Source organism: Bufo gargarizans, chromosome 8 (genome assembly GCF_014858855.1).
Source record: "Bufo gargarizans isolate SCDJY-AF-19 chromosome 8, ASM1485885v1, whole genome shotgun sequence".
Taxonomy (NCBI): Eukaryota; Metazoa; Chordata; class Amphibia; order Anura; family Bufonidae; genus Bufo; species Bufo gargarizans.
In genome coordinates this window covers 190,419,479-190,439,081 of record NC_058087.1, presented here as the reverse complement: position 1 = coordinate 190,439,081, position 19,603 = coordinate 190,419,479, and the positions used below count along the sequence as shown (strand labels likewise).

General features: G+C 44.9%; 1 protein-coding gene across 1 annotated transcript; it reads left to right on the top strand.

Moving 5' to 3' along the window:
• Positions 1–4,931: 4,931 nt before the first annotated feature.
• On the top strand, positions 4,932–13,855 carry LOC122944879 (nmrA-like family domain-containing protein 1). Its single transcript, XM_044303585.1, has 5 exons — positions 4,932–5,064; positions 7,162–7,400; positions 11,238–11,487; positions 12,465–12,655; positions 13,394–13,855. Exons 1-5 carry the CDS (start codon positions 5,025–5,027, stop codon positions 13,571–13,573), a joined length of 900 nt encoding a protein of 299 aa, XP_044159520.1. The 5' UTR covers positions 4,932–5,024; the 3' UTR covers positions 13,574–13,855.
• The last annotated feature ends 5,748 nt before the right edge of the window (positions 13,856–19,603 follow it).

The window sequence follows — 19,603 nt, the reverse complement described above, 5'->3', positions numbered from 1 at the left end:
AGGAGAGTTGGCAGGCCAATTGAGCCCAGTAATACCATGGTCAGTAAACCATTTACCAGTGGTTTTGGCACTGTGAGCAGGTGCCAGGTCGTGCTGAAAAATGAAATCTTCATCTCCATAAAGCTTTTCAGCAGATGGAAGCATGAAGTGCTCCAAAATCTCCTGATAGCGGCTGCATTGACCCTGCCCTTGATAAAACACAGTGGACCAACACCAGCAGCTGACATGGCACCCAGACCATCACTGACTGTGGGGACTTGACACTGGACTTCAGGCATTTTGGCATTTCCCTCTCCCCAGTCTTCCTCCAGACTCTGGCACCTTGATTTCCGAATGACCTGCAACAGTCCAGTGCTGCTTCTCTGTAGCCCAGGTCAGGCGCTTCTGCAGCTGTTTCTGGGGAATGCGGCACCTGTAGCCCATTTCCTGCACACGCCTGTACACGGGGGCTCTGGATGTTTCTACTCCAGACTCAGTCCACTGCTTCCGCAGGTCCCCCAAGGTCTGGAATCGGTCCTTCTCCACAATCTTCCTCAGGGTCCGGTCACCTCTTCTCATTGTGCAGCGTTTTCTGCCACACTTTTTCCTTCCCACAGACTTCCCACTGAGGGGCCTTGATACAGCGCTCTGGGAACAGCCTATTCCTTCAGACATGTCTTTCTGTGTCTTACCCTCTTGCTTGAGGGTGTCAATGATGGCCTTCTGGACAGCAGTCAGGTCGGCAGTCTTACCCATGATTGCGGTTTTGAGTAATGAACCAGGCTGGGAGTTTTTAAAAGCCTCAGGAATCTTTTGCAGGTGTTTAGAGTTAATTAGTTGATTCAGATGATTAGGTTAATAGCTCGTTTAGAGAACCTTTTCATGATATGCTAATTTTTTTAGATAGGAATTTTGGGTTTTCATGAGCTGTATGCCAAAATCATCAATATTAAAACAATAAAAGGCTTGAACTACTTCAGTTGGTGTGTAATGAATCTAAAATATATGAAAGTCTAATGTTTATCAGTACATTATAGAAAATAATGAACTTTATCACAATATGCTAATGTTTTGAGAAGGACCTGTATAATAGTATGATTATATCATTGCTGCATTATATTATAGTATTATACTGTATTATAACCACTATTACATTATATTAAAGGGGTTGTCATCAGTATCTGATCGGTGGGGGTCGGACTCCTGGAACCACCGATGACCAGCTGTTTGAAGAGACCACGGCTTCCTCACAGCGCCGTACATTGTATAGTGGCTGTGCTTGGTATTGCAGCCCAGGTTCATTCCCTTGAATGGGACTGAGCTGCATCTAGGACATGTGACCGATGAACGTGATGTCACTGACAAAGGAAGCGGCCGGAGCACCGTGGACTCTTCAAACAAGTAGAGTATGGGGTGTCAGACCCCCACTGATCAGATATTGTTCAGTGACATCAATTTCAAATCCTAGACAACCCCTTTTTATATTCTTGTTGGTTTTATACATATTTTCATATTTTTATTTTTATTTTTTCATCCACACATTATTCCATCTTGTGTAGGATGCCTTTGTGGTGCATGTGGTCCGCTGCCGACATCCTCCATTGTATGCATTTTTGCTGGGGATAGTCGTTAGCAACGGATCACTTGCGGAGGAATTGCTCCACTATTATAAACACACTACAGGGTTGCGGTTTCCTCCCATTTAGGCCACTTTATTCAGTGATTTTGGTTTTATACAAGTATTATTACATTACAGTATTATTTTACATTCTGATTATTATCGTAATATTATATAGAATTATTGTCTTGCCCCATCAGATAATGGTGATGTATACAGCATTAGGGCTCATGCACACGGCCGTTGCCCGGCATGCATATGGCGGGTCCGCAATACACGGGCACAGGTCGTGTGCATCCCGCAACACGGATTGCGGACCCATTCACTTCAATGGGTCCGCAATCCGAGAGATGCGGAATGGAAGCACGGATTAGAAGCCCACGGGAGCACTTTGTAGTGCTTTCGTGGGTTTACTGTATGTGCCTCGGCACAGCAAAAAGGTTGTGCAAGCACTACTTTTTTTGCGGTGCGGACCGTAGGATGCAGATCGCGGACCCCATTCAAGTGAATGGGTCTGCGATCCGCATGCGGCTCCCCCACGGTCGGTGCCCGTGCATTGCGGACCACAATTTGCAGTCCACAGCAAGGGCACGACGCCCTTACATTCATGGGCATGAGCCCTTAGACTGAACATCTGTCCAACCACATTGACTCTGGGCTTCCGGCTCAGTCCCGAAGCAGCTCGTACTCTGCAGATTTCAGCATCAGGACTCTTCTCAGTCCAAACTGTAGATATGTGTTGTAATCCGCTGCGGAGGAAGGCTGTTTAGAGGAAATTACAGAGGTCCGGACCTTTTACTTCCTTTAAAAGACTTGAGAGACTTGTCAATTTTCTACCTCTGGTCTGGTTACTGACTCCAGCACCCTTCGCCGGCCACAGCACCTACACCCCCTGCCTTGCACCCGCACCAAACCCAGAATACTAAGGGCACTCCAACTACCATCAGGCAGGAGCCCCAACATCAGGGTGTGATCTGAGGGAAGAAAGGTGCGCCCTCCTATCACTGCCCTGGTCTTAGGGCGGATTGGCGTGAGGATCGCCAATGTGAATAATTATTGCAGCCAGAGCCACTACTACTCCCATCCTGCACATGTAAGCAGTAATTTTCTGGTAGATATAACAATATAGCACAAATCCTCCAGGCACAATCAGAACGTCGTCCCCCAAGCAATGTGTCACTCACACGTATAGTGTCATGTACAGGACATGTCAATGGGCAGTTTCAAGGTCACTGCTTTTAAGGGCTTCTCCATATGTAATGCCATCTTACACAATTATAAGGGAAGATCCTATACCAGGAGCCCCTTACAATAACCAGCGCAGGAGGGGTGGCACGTGCAGTTGTCCGCTGAGGGATCACCCACCAGGTGCCCTGTCATTTCACAAGGCCACATGCAGGTAAAAAAAACAAAAACAAAACTGTGTTTATGCTTCAGAGCTGAAATCTCCCAGCACCCCCTGCTTGTTCATAGTGATTTCATTTCTGAGAAAGGAAGAATCATCTGATGTAGGAAATCTTAACTGACCCCCACATTATAGAACAGCTATGCTGTTAAAGTGGTTCGGTGCCAAGCTTGCTGACCATTTTCCAATACTAATCAGCAGAATTGGGATTGCAGCTCTGGCGTATAATACAGGATCAGTATAAGATTATGTCATTATGTAGATTATGTATAAAGTGTATAACGGTGATCACGTTCAGTTCTTTCTAGTTCTACTTATTTCCTATGGAGAACATGGTGTCATGTCGCCTGCATGACGGCGGCGGCTGCAGAGGATTAGTCCGTGCACACACTCTATTGTGTGCAGTGATACCATAAACCACATATCAATACGGCGGTTTGCATGTCTGGACGCCGCTCGTGTTATGTGATCGTATCCTCTGCCATTACTCAGGACTCTGGACCGAATACATGCCTCCCAAGTGTCCCTCTTTTTGACTCAGGTCCCTCTTTAAATGTCCCTCTTTTTGACCTGGGGAATTAAGGCATAAATGTGCATTAATAAATTTTCTACATTGCTCCTCACTAAAGTGTCTGTATGATTTCTACCTGTATATAAACCGCAACTTCATTATTTGGTGCAATTTGGACCTTAAAATTGTCCCAGGGGCTCCACATGTGAAAAAAAAATAAAGGAACTTACACTCACCTCGTCGATCCCCAGCTGCTGCAATTGTGACGGGGGTCAGTAATTATGCTTTGAGTTAGAGGAGTGGCCTAGTATAAAAGAAATTGCCGCGATGCTTGCCGGCATATATTGTCCCTCTTTGCGATTTTCAAAAGTTGTGAGGAATGCGAATATAGAAAGGGGAACCCACCGTCCTGATCATAGAAAGAGCTCAGGGGTCCCTCTGAATAAGGACAGTAAGGGCCCCAGAAAAATGTTTTCCCTTTTAAACTGATATGATGAAAACATCTGCAGCTTTGTAATATACTTTAGGCCTCATTTATCCAAACAGGCCTTGTTACTCATAGCAACCAATCAGAGCTCAGCTTTCATTTTCCAATTCTCCCTGGAAAAATGAAATCTGCACTGTGATTGGTTGCTAGGGACAAGACGGCCTAGCTTCCTGGTAGTTGTGATAAATTAGGTCCTTTGTGTTTCCTCATTTTTCTCAACTCTGAAGAATTATAATGTTTTGGTTTTTTTCAAACACAGGCCACCACAGCCTTGAGGCCATAACTCACAAAAATTCACAACCCTGTAGGCTGATAATAAGGCCCTGAAGGCGCTCGTTTAATTCCTCTAGTAACTCATGATTTATTAAAGTTTTTTTCTATAATCCAATTATCATATTAATCCAGTTCACAATTAACACATGAGCGCGGGGTACAGCGCCATAGCAGTGCGCAGATTTCCAAAATGTAAGCCCCTCAGAAGACATGGGTTCAGGGTTATATTGTTGTTGTACATAGATTCTGAGTGACAACTATCAATGGTCGCCATTATCCTGCTCATACTTAGATTTCCACAGACCCAAAACTTCATGTAAACCTGCACTGGACTCCCACCTTCTCATTCTGTTCCACTGCTCTTTCTATGCCTGTGTCAGTCCTCACTGCAGTTCTGACATTCTATTCCTGAGCCTGCAAGCACAGGATAAACAGTGCTGCAGGCTAATATTATGAGTTATGATAAGAATTTCATCATATTCTTTTGGGAAATCCTTATCAGAAAGGAGTGTCCAAGCTGTGGAGATGGCGGCGTGACTGTCCAGCGGACAGAGTCTTTCCATGGAGACCCCTTCCTTCTGCTTGTCTATTGTGTATAGTGCTGAGTCACACTGACATTTTGATGAGGAGAGGAGGGGAGAGGGAGAGGAGGGGAGAGGGAGAGGAGGGGAGAGAGTTGCCTGAGCGTCCTTATATACGCAGCTCCACTCTGCTCGCAGCCATATCCTGCAGAGGACACTACACCTGCACCATGTCCTGCAAGAAAGTCATTGTAGTCTTTGGAGCCACAGGTGAGTGTGGGGGGAGGTAGGTGACCGCTCTGCGGATGAGGGAAAGTGGTGACCTTTGGGATCAGCTTTCCAACAACCCCCTCATGGAGATGATCACATACGTGCACAGATTATATATTCACACGCCACAGATTTGTTGCAGAAGTTTCTGCACCCGTCAGATTCATCTTAATTATGCCTCAGAAATCTACAGTTTCCAGTCTCTGGAATCTCTGCACCAAATCCACATGTGAATACCGCCTTACCGTGTCATCCAATGTGAATACCGCCTTACCGTGTCATCCACCTGTCTGCCCTACACGGCGAGACCTGTTATTATACCAGGTGAAAACTTAGAATTTATTCTTACAGCTCCCACACCCTGAAACTTTCCCACCCAGTTTTCATGGATTTTTCATGGCTAAAGGTCCCTTTAAACAGGACAGACTTTTGGGAGGGAACTGTTCCTTCTGGACAAGCTGCTGCTGCTCGCTAGCGGAGGAGACTGATGCATTTACATAGCGAGATCTCCTCCAGAGTATAGGGAGGAGTGATCGCTAACGCCATCGCTCTTCCCCATAAGGTCTTGTCGTTTACACTGTACAATCTGCTGTCGAGAAACAAGGATTTTTGTGCTGCACTAACGATCCTGTTACCCGATGAAACAGCGTTTCGGTGGTGCTTTTATACCGCCAGATCATCGCTAATGAGTGTTACTAAAAACGCTCGTTAGTGATTATCTTTGTGCGGTCTGCAAAATGCGGAACGCACAATGCCGATGTCCGTGTTTTGTGGATCCGCAAAACACACACAGATTATCTTTTCAATTCTCGGCCTGTGTAAAAGGCCTTTTATTCTGAATGGAGCAATATACCACATGGCTACACAAGCTGGGTGGCAGCCACCAAAATGGAGCCATCTGTGAAAAGTTCCCCCCCCCCCCATATATACCTATGGGCACCTTGACACGCTATCGATTTTGTTGCAGAATTTTCCGCAACTGAAAACTAACTTGAACTGACTGGGCCCCACAGCAAATTTTTGCAAGCTACCATCCTCTGTCCCTTTAAATAATTAAAAAAACAACCTCTCTTCTCCTCCTGCGGGCGCCTCTGCTGTACTGCATCTAGGTACGCACTACACTGTGCAGCGCAGACCGGGGAGTGGCGAGTACTACCAGTGCTAGGACTAAGAGCACCATACTCTCCTCCTTCCAGGCCCCTTCTTGACTTCGGGCCCTGTAGAAGCGGCTTCCATAGTAGCTACGCCCCTGCCACTTCCCCTAATGGGGCTTGCAGAAATCTATGTGCTTTCCACCCCATTCAAATTAATAGAACTGATTTCCAGTCGCAGAAACAAAATCCACAGCGTGCGAAGGCACCTTAACTAGGCATGTGCCCGGCGCCATGTCTGTGTACGTGCCACTTTGCAGAGCAAGATTCACCTGGCACCTCTCCATCAGTAATTTGGCACCTGTCCCTCTGTGCTGATGCTCGGGTCAACGATCATCTTATATGGATAAGGATCTCTGCACCGAGGGCTGGAGTTGCCCTCAGAATAGTTCTGGGAATGCTGGGTGATCACCATTATGGCAATTACCCAGCTTTCCTATGCTCAGTAATGAAATATCAGCCCCCACCTCCAGCACTGGCAGATAATCCAGACAGTCTGCGGCCTCTATTGAATGTTATAATGGTTGTCACACAGCTTTTCCAACCTCCTAAATGGCAATGCTGAACATTTGGTTGGTTTGCCACCGTTATTACCCTGGGTTCACATCTGAGCGTTCTGAAAGGAGCGCTCTGTATGCGCGATTGTACCAGCGTTTGCAATCGCGCATACAGAGACAAGCGAACGCCCATTGTCGCACGTTCCCGAAAGTCTATGTACAGGAACGCGCGACAAGACGCCCCAAAGAATCTCCTGTACTTCTTGGGGCGTCGGACGTTTTACAGCGCGATCGTACACGCTGTAAAACGCCCAGGTGAGAACCATTCCCATAGGGAAGCATTGGTTTCTCCTTGTTGAGCGTTTTACAGCGCGTAGGAACTCGCTGTAAAACGCTCAGGTGTGAACCCAGCCTTAATCTTCCCGCCGCGTCTTGTCGTCTCTCCGCAGGAGCACAGGGCGGATCAGTCGCTGCAGCGCTCCTGGAAGAAGGCACCTTTGCAGTCAGGGCAGTGACTCGCGATCCCAGCAAGTCGGCAGCCGTGAAGCTGAAGGAGGCCGGAGCGGAGGTCGTGTCTGCGGATCTGGACAATGAGAAAAGCCTGGAGGCCGCGCTGGGCGGAGCTTATGGAGCGTTCGTGGTCACCAACTTCTGGGAGCATTTCAGCAAGGACAAAGAGGTCGCCCAGGTACGGAAACCATCAACCCCACCGCTGGAGCTGCTTGACATCAGCAGTAGTGGTTTATATCAGGGATCAACGGCCTTCAGCACTCCAGCTGCTCTGAAACTACAACTCCCAGCATGCACACTTTCTTGGCTGTTCCTGTAACTCCCACAGAAGTGAAAGGAGGATTCTGGGAGTTGTTGTTTTAGAACAGCTGGAGTGCCGGAGGTTGCCGATTCCTGGTTTAGATAATGGAGACTTGTCTCTCAGTTCATCCTGAGCTTTCTGGTAACATAGTAACATAGTAACATAGTACATAAGGCCGAAAAAAGACATTTGTCCATCCAGTTCGGCCTGTTATCCTGAAAGTTGATCCAGAGGAAGGCAAAAAACCCCTGTGAGGTAGAAGCCAATTTTCCTCACTTTAGGGGAATAAAAATTCCTTCCCGACTCCAATCAGGCATCGGAATAACTCCCTGGATCAACGACCCCTCTCTAGTAGCTATAGCCTGTAATATTATTACGCTCCAGAAATACATCCAGGCCCCTCTTGAATTCCTTTATTGTACTCACCATCACCAGCTCCTCAGGCAGAGAGCTCCATAGCCTCACTGCTCTTACTGTAAAGAATCCTCTTCTATGTTTGTGTACAAACCTTCTTTAGTTGCCCTCCTCTGGACCCTCTCCAGCTCTGCTATGTCTGCTTTGTTCACTGGAGCCCAGAACTGTACACAGTACTCCATGTGTGGTCTGACTAATGATTTGTAAAGTGGTAGGACTATGTTCTCATCACGGGCATCTATGCCCCTTTTGATGCAACCCATTATCTTATTGGCCTTGGCAGCAGCTGCCTGACACTGTTTTTTGCAGCTTAGTTTGCTGTTTATTAAAATTCCTAGATCTTTTTCCATGTCAGTGTTACCGAGTGTTTTACCATTTTTAATAAGTACGGGTGACTTGCATTATTCCTTCCCATGTGCATAACTTTACATTTGTCAGTGTTAAACCTCATCTGCCACTTATCTGCCCAAGCCTCCAATCTATCCAGATCGCACTGTAGTGTATATACAGTATACTGTCTTCTGTAGTGTATATACAGTATACTGTCCTCTGTAGTGTATATACAGTATACTGTCCTCTGTAGTATATATACAGTATACTGTCCTCTGTAGTGTGTATACTGTCCTCTGTAGTGTATATACAGTATACTGTCCTCTGTAGTGTATATACAGTATACTGTCCTCATCAGTGTAAATTACTTTACACAGTTTAGTGTCATCTGCGAAAATTGATATTTTACTATGCAAGCCTTCTACAAGATCATTAATAAATATATTGAAGAGCATAGGGCCCAATACTGACCCCTGAGGTACCCCACTAGTGACAGTGACCCAATCTGAGTGTGTACCGTTAATAACCACCCTCTGTTTTCTATCACTGAGCCAGTTACTTACCCACATACAGACGTTTTCTCCCAGTCCGAGCATTCTCATTTTATATACTAATCTTTTATGTGGTACAGTGTCAGATGCTTTGGAGAAGTCCAGATCCACGACATCCATTGATTCGCCGCTGTCAAGTCTAGAACTTACCTCCTCATAAAAACTGATTAAATTAGTTTGGCATGACCGATCCCTCACGAAGCCATGCTGATATGGAGTTATTTGCTTATTTCCGTTGAGATGCTCTAATATAGCATCTCTCAGAAAACCTTCAAACAGTTTACCCACAACAGATGTTACACTTACCGGCCTATAGTTTCCAGGCTCTGTTTTTGGACCCTTTTTGAATATTGGCACCACATTTGCTATGCGCCAATCCTGTGGGACATTCCCTGTCAGTATAGAGTCCGCAAATATCAGAAATAAGGGTCTGGCTATGACATTACTTAATTCCCTTAGGATACGGGGGTGTATACCATCCGGTCCTGGCGATTTTGTCTATTTTAATCTTTTTAAGTCGCTGATGTACTTCTTACTGGGTCAGACAGGACACTTTTAATGGGGAATTTATTTTTGCATTCTGCATGTCATCTGACAGTTTATTTTCCTCAGCTTTGCTTTCTCCTCGTCGCTCTCTGCGACTCCCCCCTCATTACTCTTTAAAGGGCCGACACCTTCAGATTTATACTTTTTAACATTTATATAATTGAAGAACATTTTAGGGTTAGTTTTACTCTCTTTGGCAATTAATCTCTCGGTCTCTAGTTTGGCCGCTTTTATTTGTTTTTTACATGTTCTATTTTTTTCCTTATAGTTTTTCAGTGCTTCCGTGCTACCGTCCTGTTTTAGTGATTTATATGCTTTCTTTATGTCATTTATTGCTTTCTTTACAGTTCTGTTTATCCACATTGGTTTCTTTTTGTTCCTTAACCTTTTATTCCCATAAGGTATGTACCTCTCACAATTAGATTTTAGGATGCTTTTAAAGATATCCCATTTTGTGTCTGTATTTTTATTTTTGAGGACTTTATCCCAGTTAGTTAGGCCTATGGCCTCTCTTAGTTGGCTAAATTTAGCTTTTTTGAAGTTTGGTATTTTTGTTCCTCCCTGTAGAAACGCTCTTTTGAATGATAATTGGAAGGTTATTACTTTGTGGTCACTATTTCCCAGGTGTCCCCCGACCTGCACGTCTGCTGTTCTGTCAGGCCTATTGGTTAATACTAAGTCCAGTATGGCCGTCCCTCTAGTCGGGTCCTGAACCAGTTGGGAAAGGTAATTGTCATTGGTTATTGCCAAGAACCTGTTTCCTTTATGAGATGTACAGGTCTCAGTTTCCCAGTCTATATCTGGGTAGTTGAAGTCCCCCATAATAACCACCTCATTATGATTTGCCACCTCGTCTATCTCGCTTAGTAGTAGATTTTCTGTGGACTCTGGTATATTAGGGGGTTTATAGTAAACTCCTATTAGTAATTTATTATTGTTTTTGCCTCCATGTATCTCTACCCACAGAGACTCCACATGTTCATGTCCCTCACTTATATCTTCCCGGAGTGTGGGCTTTAGACAGGACTTTACATAAAGGAGAACCCCTCCCCCTCTCCGGTTTTGACGATCCTTTCTAAACAGACTGTAACCTTGTACATTAACTGCCCAGTCATAGCTCTCATCCAGCCATGTCTCAGTTATTCCCACTGTCATAGCTATCATCCAGCCATGTCTCAGTTATTCCCACTGTCATAACTATCATCCAGCCGTGTCTCAGTTATTCCCACTGTCATAGCCATCATCCAGCCATGTCTCAGTTATTCCCACTGTCATAGCTATCATCCAGCCGTGTCTCAGTTTTTCCCACTATGTCATAGTGCTCCTCACACATCACTAATTCCAGTTCACCAGTTTTATTAGTCAGGCTTCTGGCATTAGTATACAGGGATAAAATCTCTGAATAGGAGTGAAGACTGACACTAAGGCTCCATTCACATGTCTGCAATTCCGTTCCGCAATTTGCAGAATGGAATTGCGGACCCATTCATTTCTATGGTGCCGTACTATGTGTGGCCCGGATCCGGAAATGCAAACCCGCACTTCCGGGTCCGCAATTCCGATCCTGAAAAAAGTAGAACATGTCCTATTCTTGTCCGGACAAGAATAGGCATTTTCTTTGTGCGGTCTGCAAAATGCGGAACGCACAATGCCGGTGTCCGTGTTTTGTGGATCCGCAAAACACACACAGATGTGTGAATGGACCCTAAGCAGCATGAAGAGTGGGCAGCAGGTGATGTAGTGCAATTATCTGTCATTCAGTATACTGTAGTTCTTGCATTCTTCACATGAACCAGGAAGCTCAGTATGAACACAGCTGATCCTGTGTAACATGCAGCATTTATATGGGAATATTTCATTATTTTTCCTCCAGGGTAAACTGATTGCAGATGTGTCCAAGCGCCTTGGTCTGCAGATTGTGGTCTTCAGCGGCTTGGAGAATGTGAAGAAACGGACAGGGGGGAAGCTGGATGTGCTGCATTTTGATGGGAAAGGGGAGGTTGAGGAATACTTCAGAGAGATTGGGGTCCCCATGACCAGCGTCCGGCTCCCCAGTTACTACGAGAATCTGCTGACCTTCTTCAGGCCCCAGAAGAACAAGGACAGCGACAGCTACTCTTTAGGTACAAGAAATGTTCTGCCCTCCGGGAAAGCTGGGTGCAAAGTCCAGATATACTCCAGTCACACCCAAAGCTGTATTTAAACTTTCATGTGGGATCCATGACAAGCAGAGTTAAAAAAAAATCTGTTGGCCTTGGAGGACCCCAAAAGAAGGACGATGACAGCTGCTCTTTAGGTACAAGAAATGTTCTGCTCCTTATATAAAAGAGCGCAGTCCCTGGAACAGGTTTACAGCCACAGAAAATGTCTGCAACGCGTCTGCCATGAGTGAATTAACTCTAATTTGCCCACGTATCTCCATCAATTTATCACAGTACAGTGTAGTATTTGAATACTCTGAACCAGCAGAGGGCAGCAGTGAGATATGAAGTCCTACGTCCAAATCAGGAGGTCAGAACTGTGAATCCAGCTTTGGATGTGACCGGAGTATAATATTTATCCAAGATAAGTAGCTTTTAATTTCTCACCTCATCGTAACCCCTTCCCTTTTTACTCCCGGTCTTCCTGGAGCCTTTTTTATCTTTCCATTAACATAGCCGTATGAGGACATGGTTTTTTGCATTTGTATATTTTATATATATATATATATATATATATATATATATATATATATATATATATATATATATATATATATATATATATATATATTTTTTTTTTTAATGGCACCATTTTAGATTGTGTACAATATAGTGGGAGGCTGGAAACTATTTTTGTATTACTCTTTATTTTTATTATGGGGAAAGGGGTTGCTTACTATTATTTATTTTTTTTATAAATTTTTCAAAACTTTTTAGACTGATCTGCGGTAAATCAACCTCTGCTTGTAAACAAATGTTCTCATTCACTGACAGTGAGCCGAGGAATTGAAATTAAAAAAGTCACATAATTTGCCATTATACGAGGACTGAGCTTTATGGAAATAACTGGACAATCCCTTTAAGATGTCTCAGTATCACAACTCTCAATTTCTTTCCAGCCATCCCGATGGGTGATACTCTCCTGGATGGGATGTCAGTAAAAGATTTGGGTGGCGTTGTTGTCAGTATCCTGAAGTCGCCATCGCAGTACGCAGGCAAGGACATCGGACTGAGCACAGACAAGCTGACGGTGGCACAGTACGCTGCCATAATGTCCAAAGTCTCCGGCAAAGACATTCGAGACGCCAAGGTGAGATCAGATCCTCCAATCATTTATTACAACAAATTTTTTAAAAAGAAGGCTCTACCCCCATCTACTCTGAACATGCCTTCATAATGACACCTACAGCGCCCGATCGCCATACAGTGAGGCGCCAGACTGTGCGGTCTGAAAGGGATACCCTTTCATCTGTAATGTATCATTCATTGTACAGATAATTGAGCTCCAATCACCACCACAGCTGCATTTACAATTCAATTGGTGGCAGGTCTATGACTCCCCTGAAATGGCTGATAACAGGGAGCAATAGATTGTATTCTCCTGTCCTACAGTCATCCTCTCCCCTGAAATGGCTGATAACAGGGGGCAATAGACTGTATTCTCCTGTCCTACAGTCATCCTCTCCCCTGAAATGGCTGATAACAGGGGGCAATAGACTGTATTCTCCTGTCCTACAGTCATCCTCCCCCCTGAAATGTCAGATAACAGGGGGCAATAGACTGTATTCTCCTGTCTTACAGTCATCCTCTCCCCTGAAATGGCTGATAACAGAGAGCAATAGACTGTATTCTCCTGTCCTACAGTCATCCTCTCCCCTGAAATGGCTGATAACAGGGGGCAATAGACTGTATTCTCCTGTCCTACAGTCGTCCTCTCCCTGGCCTGTAATGGCTGACACCAGAGAGCAGTAGACTGTACACTGAGGGCGGCTGTGGCTCCCATTTCCTCAGTAGAGGATGATCTTTAACCCTTGCATTTCCTCTGCAGATCACCCCTGAAGCGTACGAGAAGCTCGGCTTCCCCGGAGCAGAAGAGCTCGCCAACATGTTCCGATTCTACTTGCTGAAGCCTGATCGGGATGTGGCGCTCACCTTAAAGCTCAACCCCAAGGCCAAGAAGTTCCAGCAATGGGCGGAAGAGAACAAGGAGACGCTCAAGGGCTTTTGAAGTCACCAAGATTGCCTGAAAGAGAAAAAGACTGAAAAACCGGGCAACATCGGGGCTGATTTCACAAAACTAGTGCATGAAAAATGCGTAACCATAGCAGCCACTCGGCCTATTATTAAGAACGCCCCCTTCCTATAGGCCACGCCCCTCCTACTCCAGTTCTGTTAAATCTACGCAATGTTGTCTGGACAAACTGTGAAGCACTGACATTTTTTTGTGATGAGATCCATGGCTCTCCTCCACTTTTCTGTATTCGTATATTAATAAAATAATTCTTCTGAATAGCGGTGTTCATTTTAGTGACTGGGCCCCACAGTTCATCTGAAAGCAAAGTGGAGCAGCTGCCCGGGTTGTCCCAGGATTTGGGTCTGGCTCACAAGGCACTTTAACACTCCAAATCCTGAATTCCATAATTTGCCGGCCAGGCTTCCCCTAGGTCCTCCTCCCTCGGATTATAATCCTTCTGGTACACCTAGTCAGGACTTACACACAGACCGTCTCAACCTTCAACACGGGGTGTCCCTTTGTTTTTTTTCTTTCTGATCAGACAAATTATCAGTACATACAATACTGTAGTTTGTCACAAGAAGATTTGCACCCGTTGTCTGCTAGAAATGTCAGCAGGGACAAGGTGGCCTGCTCGCCCACCGGGCGAGACTCTGCGCAAAGAAGCAAATCATCAACATATTGTAGCAGCATCACAGTCTGAGGAGGTTCCCAGTTAACTAATACAGACTGCAGGGCTTGGGTGCACAGAGTGGGTGAATTCTGTGCACCCTGTGGTAACACTGTCCAGGTATATCGATTGCCCTTAAATGTAAATGCAAACTAGTACTGGCAATCTGGGTATAAGGGAACACTGGAGAAAGCAACAGTGAAACATGTAGAATTGTGCGGTACTTGTGACAGCAAAGTGTGAGGGGTTGGCACGATGGGGGTCTGAAGGACAGTCACCTTGTTCACCATAGTCAGTCTGTCATAGTCCCGTCTTTGTCTCATAGTACAGTCGCCCTTTATACACTACAGATTTCCATCCTTCTTTACACACCTGCTCTGCCACTCTACACCATGCATCAACTACTTCTTCACATTCATGATCTTTTATTCACCCATCATGGGTCCTTTTGAATCTTTCCCAGACTAGCTTCCCTAGGACTTCCTCCCTAACTCAGGGTGCCACTGTACTAGCACTCCTAGGGTTAAGATTCCCATACTTCATACCTGCTTTTTCCAACACTTTATAAACATTCTTCAAACCTTCTTTACCTTCTATATTCTCCACCAATTGTTTGGCCGAATTGTACCCCTCAGGTACACTCCCTGAGTTCCCCATTTCAATAGCTGTTAGCCTAGAAATACTTAATCAGAAAACTACACTCACCTAAAGAATTATTAGGAACACCATACTAATACGGTGTTGGACCCCCTTTTGCCTTCAGAACTGCCTTAATTCTACGTGGCATTGATTCCACAAGGTGCTGATAGCATTCTTTAGAAATGTTGGCCCATATTGATAGGATAGCATCTTGCAGTTGATGGAGATTTGAGGGATGCACATCCAGGGCATGAAGCTCCCGTTCCACCAAATCCCAAAGATGCTCTATTGGGTTGAGATCTGGTGACTGTGGGGGCCATGAACTCATTGTCATGTTCAAGAAACCAATTTGAAATGATTCGAGCTTTGTGACATGGTGCATTATCCTGCTGGAAGGATGGACATGGTCAGAAACAATGCTCAGGTAGCCCGTGGCATTTAAATGATGGCCAATTGGCACTAAGGGGCCTGAAGTGTGCCCAGAAAACATCCCCCACACCATTACACCACCACCACCACCACCAGCCTGCACAGTGGTAACAAGGCATGATGAATACATGTTCTCATTCTGTTTATGCCAAATTCGGACTCTACCATTTGAATGTCTCAACAGAAATCGAGACTCATCAGACCAGGCAACATTTTTCCAGTCTTCAACAGTCCAATTTTGGTGAGCTCGTGCAAATTGTAGCCTCTTTTTCCTATTTGTAGTGGAGATGAGTGGTACCCGGTGGGGTCTTCTGCTGTTGTAGCCCACCTTTCTTTCCCATTCTGACATTCAGTTTGGAGTTCAGGAAATTGTCTTGACCAGGACCACAACCCTACATGCATTGAAGCAACTGCCATGTGATTGGTTGACTAGATAATCGCATTAATGAGAAATAGAACAGGTGTTCCTAATAATTCTTTAGGTGAGTGTATATAAATTCAGACGTCTGTATTTCCCTTGTTTATAACATCAGTACCTCCTCACTGCACCCTGTTAGTGTATACTGAACAAAACAAGATTCCCCCAGGACAAGTTTTTACCCCTACTCAACAATGTCTAATAGGCATTTCCAGTATTTCTATATATAATCCAAATTTAATGCAGATACGCAGCACAAGACCAAAGCATTACCCAGCAATCATAGGAATCATAAGGTTCTTACCTACAAAACAGGCTCGACTGTGAGTAGACTTTTATAACTTCCCCTCAACCTCGAAGGCTGATTTTCTGACAACAGGAGACAGATGATTGTAAGAATAAGCTTCTTACCTTTTACAGCGCTGTTTGTTATCTGTGCGTCCTTGTCCAAGCCTTCACGTGATTTCGATGCCTCAGAGAAAAGTCCACTAGTCGAGCCCCATGTTGGGCGCCAAGAATTGTTAGGGCAAATCAAACTGCAGAGTATTATGTGCGCATAGAGAAAACTGACACAGACACACTGGCTGAATCAAGTAATCTGTTTAATTTAAAGACAAGCGTACAATAGATAGGCTTCAAACAGAAAAAAGAAACCATCATATGAGGAACATGACATTTGTGGTTACAAGATATAGATCATAAGACAATATGTATGTTTCCATTCCTCTCTTCTCTTCCCCCGCACTTTCTGAGACTCGGACTGATAACTCTGCGAAAAAGGGAACTGGGGGGGGGGGGGGGGGTTTCACACACACATCTTATTATTATCTGCATAAAACTTTTTTCTATTTAACCCTGTAAGCTTCATTCAATACACTGACCTCCATCTCCCACAGTGCCATGTCAGCATTCTGTATTTTTCCACCAAGACCCTTTGTACTCACAAAATGGATTCCCATCTCTCACAGTGAGGGTACAATTCCTGGCACCACCAATGACCAGCTGCTTGAAGAAACCACGGCTTCCTCACAGCATGCCAAGCACAGCGCTGTACATTGTATAGTGACTTGCGTGGTATTGAAGCCCAGGTCCATCCCCTTGAATGGGACTGAGCTGCATCTAGGACATGTGACCGATGAATGTGACGTCACTGAAAAAGGAAGCGGCCGGAGCACCGCGGACTCTTCAAACAAGTGGAGTCTGGGGTGTCAGACGCCCACTGATCAGATATTGTTTAGTGACATCAATTTAAAATCCTAGACAACCCATTTTTATCTTCCTATTGGTTTTATACAAGTATTATTACATAATTATTTTATATTCTGATTATCATCGTAATATTATATAGAATTATTGTCTTGCCCCGTCAGATAATGGTGATGTGTACAGCATTAGACTGAACATCTGTCCAACCACATTGACTCTGGGTTTCCGGCTCAGTCCCGAAGCAGCTCGTACTCTGCAGATTTCAGCATCAGGACTCTTCTTAGTCCAAAATGTAGATATGTGTTGTTATCAGCTGGATAGGAAGTCTGTTTAGAGGAAATTACAGGGGTCCGGACCTTTTACTTAATTTAAAAGACTTGAGAGACTTGTAAATTTTCTACCTCTGGCCTGGTTACTGACTCCAGCACCCTTCGCCGGCCACAGCACCTACACCTCCTGCCTTGCACCCGCACCAAACCCAGAATACTAAGGGCACTCCAACTACCATCAGGCAGGACCCCCGACATCAGGGTGTGATTTGAGGGCAGAATGGTGCGCCCTCCTATCACTGCCCTGGCCCTAGGGAGCATCGGCGTGAGGATCGCCACTATGAATGATTATTGCAGCCAGAGCCACTACTACTCCCATCCTGCACATGTCGGCAGTCATTTTCTGGTAGATATAACAATATAGCACAAATCTTCCAGGCACAACCAGAACGTCGTCCCCCAAGCAATGTGTCACTCACACATATAGTGTCATGTGCAGGACATGTCAATGGGCAGTTTCAAGGTCACTGATTTTAAGGGCTTCTCCATATGTAATGCCATCTTACACAATTATAAGGGAAGATCCTATACCAGAAGTCCCTTACAATAACCAGCGCAGGAGGGGTGGCACGTGCAGCTGTCTGCTGAGGGATCACCCACCAGGTGCCCTGTCATTTCACAAGGCCACAAGGCCACGTGCAGGTAAAAAAAGAACAGTGTTTATGCTTCAGAGCTGAAATCTACCAGCACCCCCTGCTTGTTCATGGTGATTTCCTTTCTGAAAAAAGGTAGAATCATCTGATGTAGGAAATCTTGACCGACCCCCACATTATAGAACAGCTACGCTGTTAAAGGGGTTCGGTGCCAAGCTTGCTGACCGTTTTCCAATACTAATCAGCAGAATTGGGATTGCAGCTCTGGCGTATAATACAGGATCATAATAAGATTATAATGTCATTATGTAGATCATGTATAAAGTGTATAACGGTGATCATGTTCAGCTCTTTCTAGTTCTACTTATTTCCTATGGAGAACATGGTGTCATGTCGCCTGTATGACGGCGGCGGCTGCAGAGGATTAGTCCGTGCACACACTCTATTGTGTGCAGTGATACCATAAACCACATATCAATACGGCGGTTTGCATGTCTGGACGCCGCTCGTGTTATGTGATCGTATCCTCTGCCCTCAGGACTCCGGGCCGAATACATGCCTCCCAAGTGTCCCTCTTTGATCCTTAAATGTCCCTCTTTTTGACCTGGGGAATTAATGCATAAATGTCCATTAATTAATTTACTACATTGCTCCTCACTAAAGTGTCTGTATGATTTCTACCTGTATTTAAACCATAACTTAATTATTTGGTACAATTAGGACCTTAAAATCTATATAATCCAATGATTTATGACCCAATATTTAAGTGGTTATTGAAGCACTAGTAAAAATTGTCCAAGGGGCTCCACACAAAAAATAAAGGAACTTACACTTGCAACGGCCGGACACCCTGGGGGTTATGTGTGTGAGCGTACTAGTAATAGGGTGCCGAGGATAGTAGTACTCACGGTTAAGTTGTCCCCTGGGGCCGGCGTGCAGTGGATGGGCACAAAATCTTCCGGGGCACTCTCGGTTGCAGGGAACACCAGCCAGATGGAAGTTGAGGTGCCCTTGATGGTGGTGGTGTTTAGGGTGCTTGTGGTGGCTGGGCCCCTGGTTCGTGACGCCAGCACCGTTAGGTGCAAATGTTGAGAGTAGTAGTAATGAGGAGTCAGTTGTAGTAAAACAATTCCAATATTTACTCAAATCAGTAGTCTCAAGGCAGATGTTACAGTCCATTAATAAAGTGCATTCATATGGCATAAGTAATGGCTCAGAAGTAAGTACAAGTTTATTCCACTTATCATTTGCAGCAATTGTCAATTGAAGATCTTTCCTTACAGTTAACGCTTCACAGGCAAGACTTCACTATTTAGATTAAGTCCAAACTATAGCACTCTGGTACTAAGTATGCTGCTTACTTTTGAGCTATCCAACAGGGCGATCTCCCTATCGGCAGGCAAACTCTCTGCTTCATTATGTACAGGATGCTCTCCTAAAAGGTGTAGGTTTTCCACTTTGTCCTGGAAGGCTTGTGTAGTGAATAAGGACAATTCTGCCTTCTGCGCACTAATTATCCATATGTGTCCCGGCACTTGGAAAGTTACTCTCAGGCACTTGTGCTGATGAGGTCCATAAGTCTATGGGGTCCTAAGGGCTAGGTAGGGCTAGATAGGTTTAGCTGTAACCCTCACTAGGCTTTCTGCATATTCATACATAGACTCACTGTCTGGTGCTTGGCTGCTATAACATATCTTAGTCTGTCTTCTCCAGGGTTGATCAGGTCCCGGAGGAAAGGAT

Bases quoted from the DNA above. Each gene is read 5' to 3' on its own strand.
- LOC122944879 (XM_044303585.1), top strand. From the start codon at position 5,025: ATGTCCTGCAAGAAAGTCATTGTAGTCTTTGGAGCCACAG. The intron at 5,065-7,161 runs GTGAGTGTGGGG...GTCTCTCCGCAG, and splicing joins TGTAGTCTTTGGAGCCACAG to GAGCACAGGGCGGATCAGTC. The intron at 7,401-11,237 runs GTACGGAAACCA...TTTTTCCTCCAG, and splicing joins AGGACAAAGAGGTCGCCCAG to GGTAAACTGATTGCAGATGT.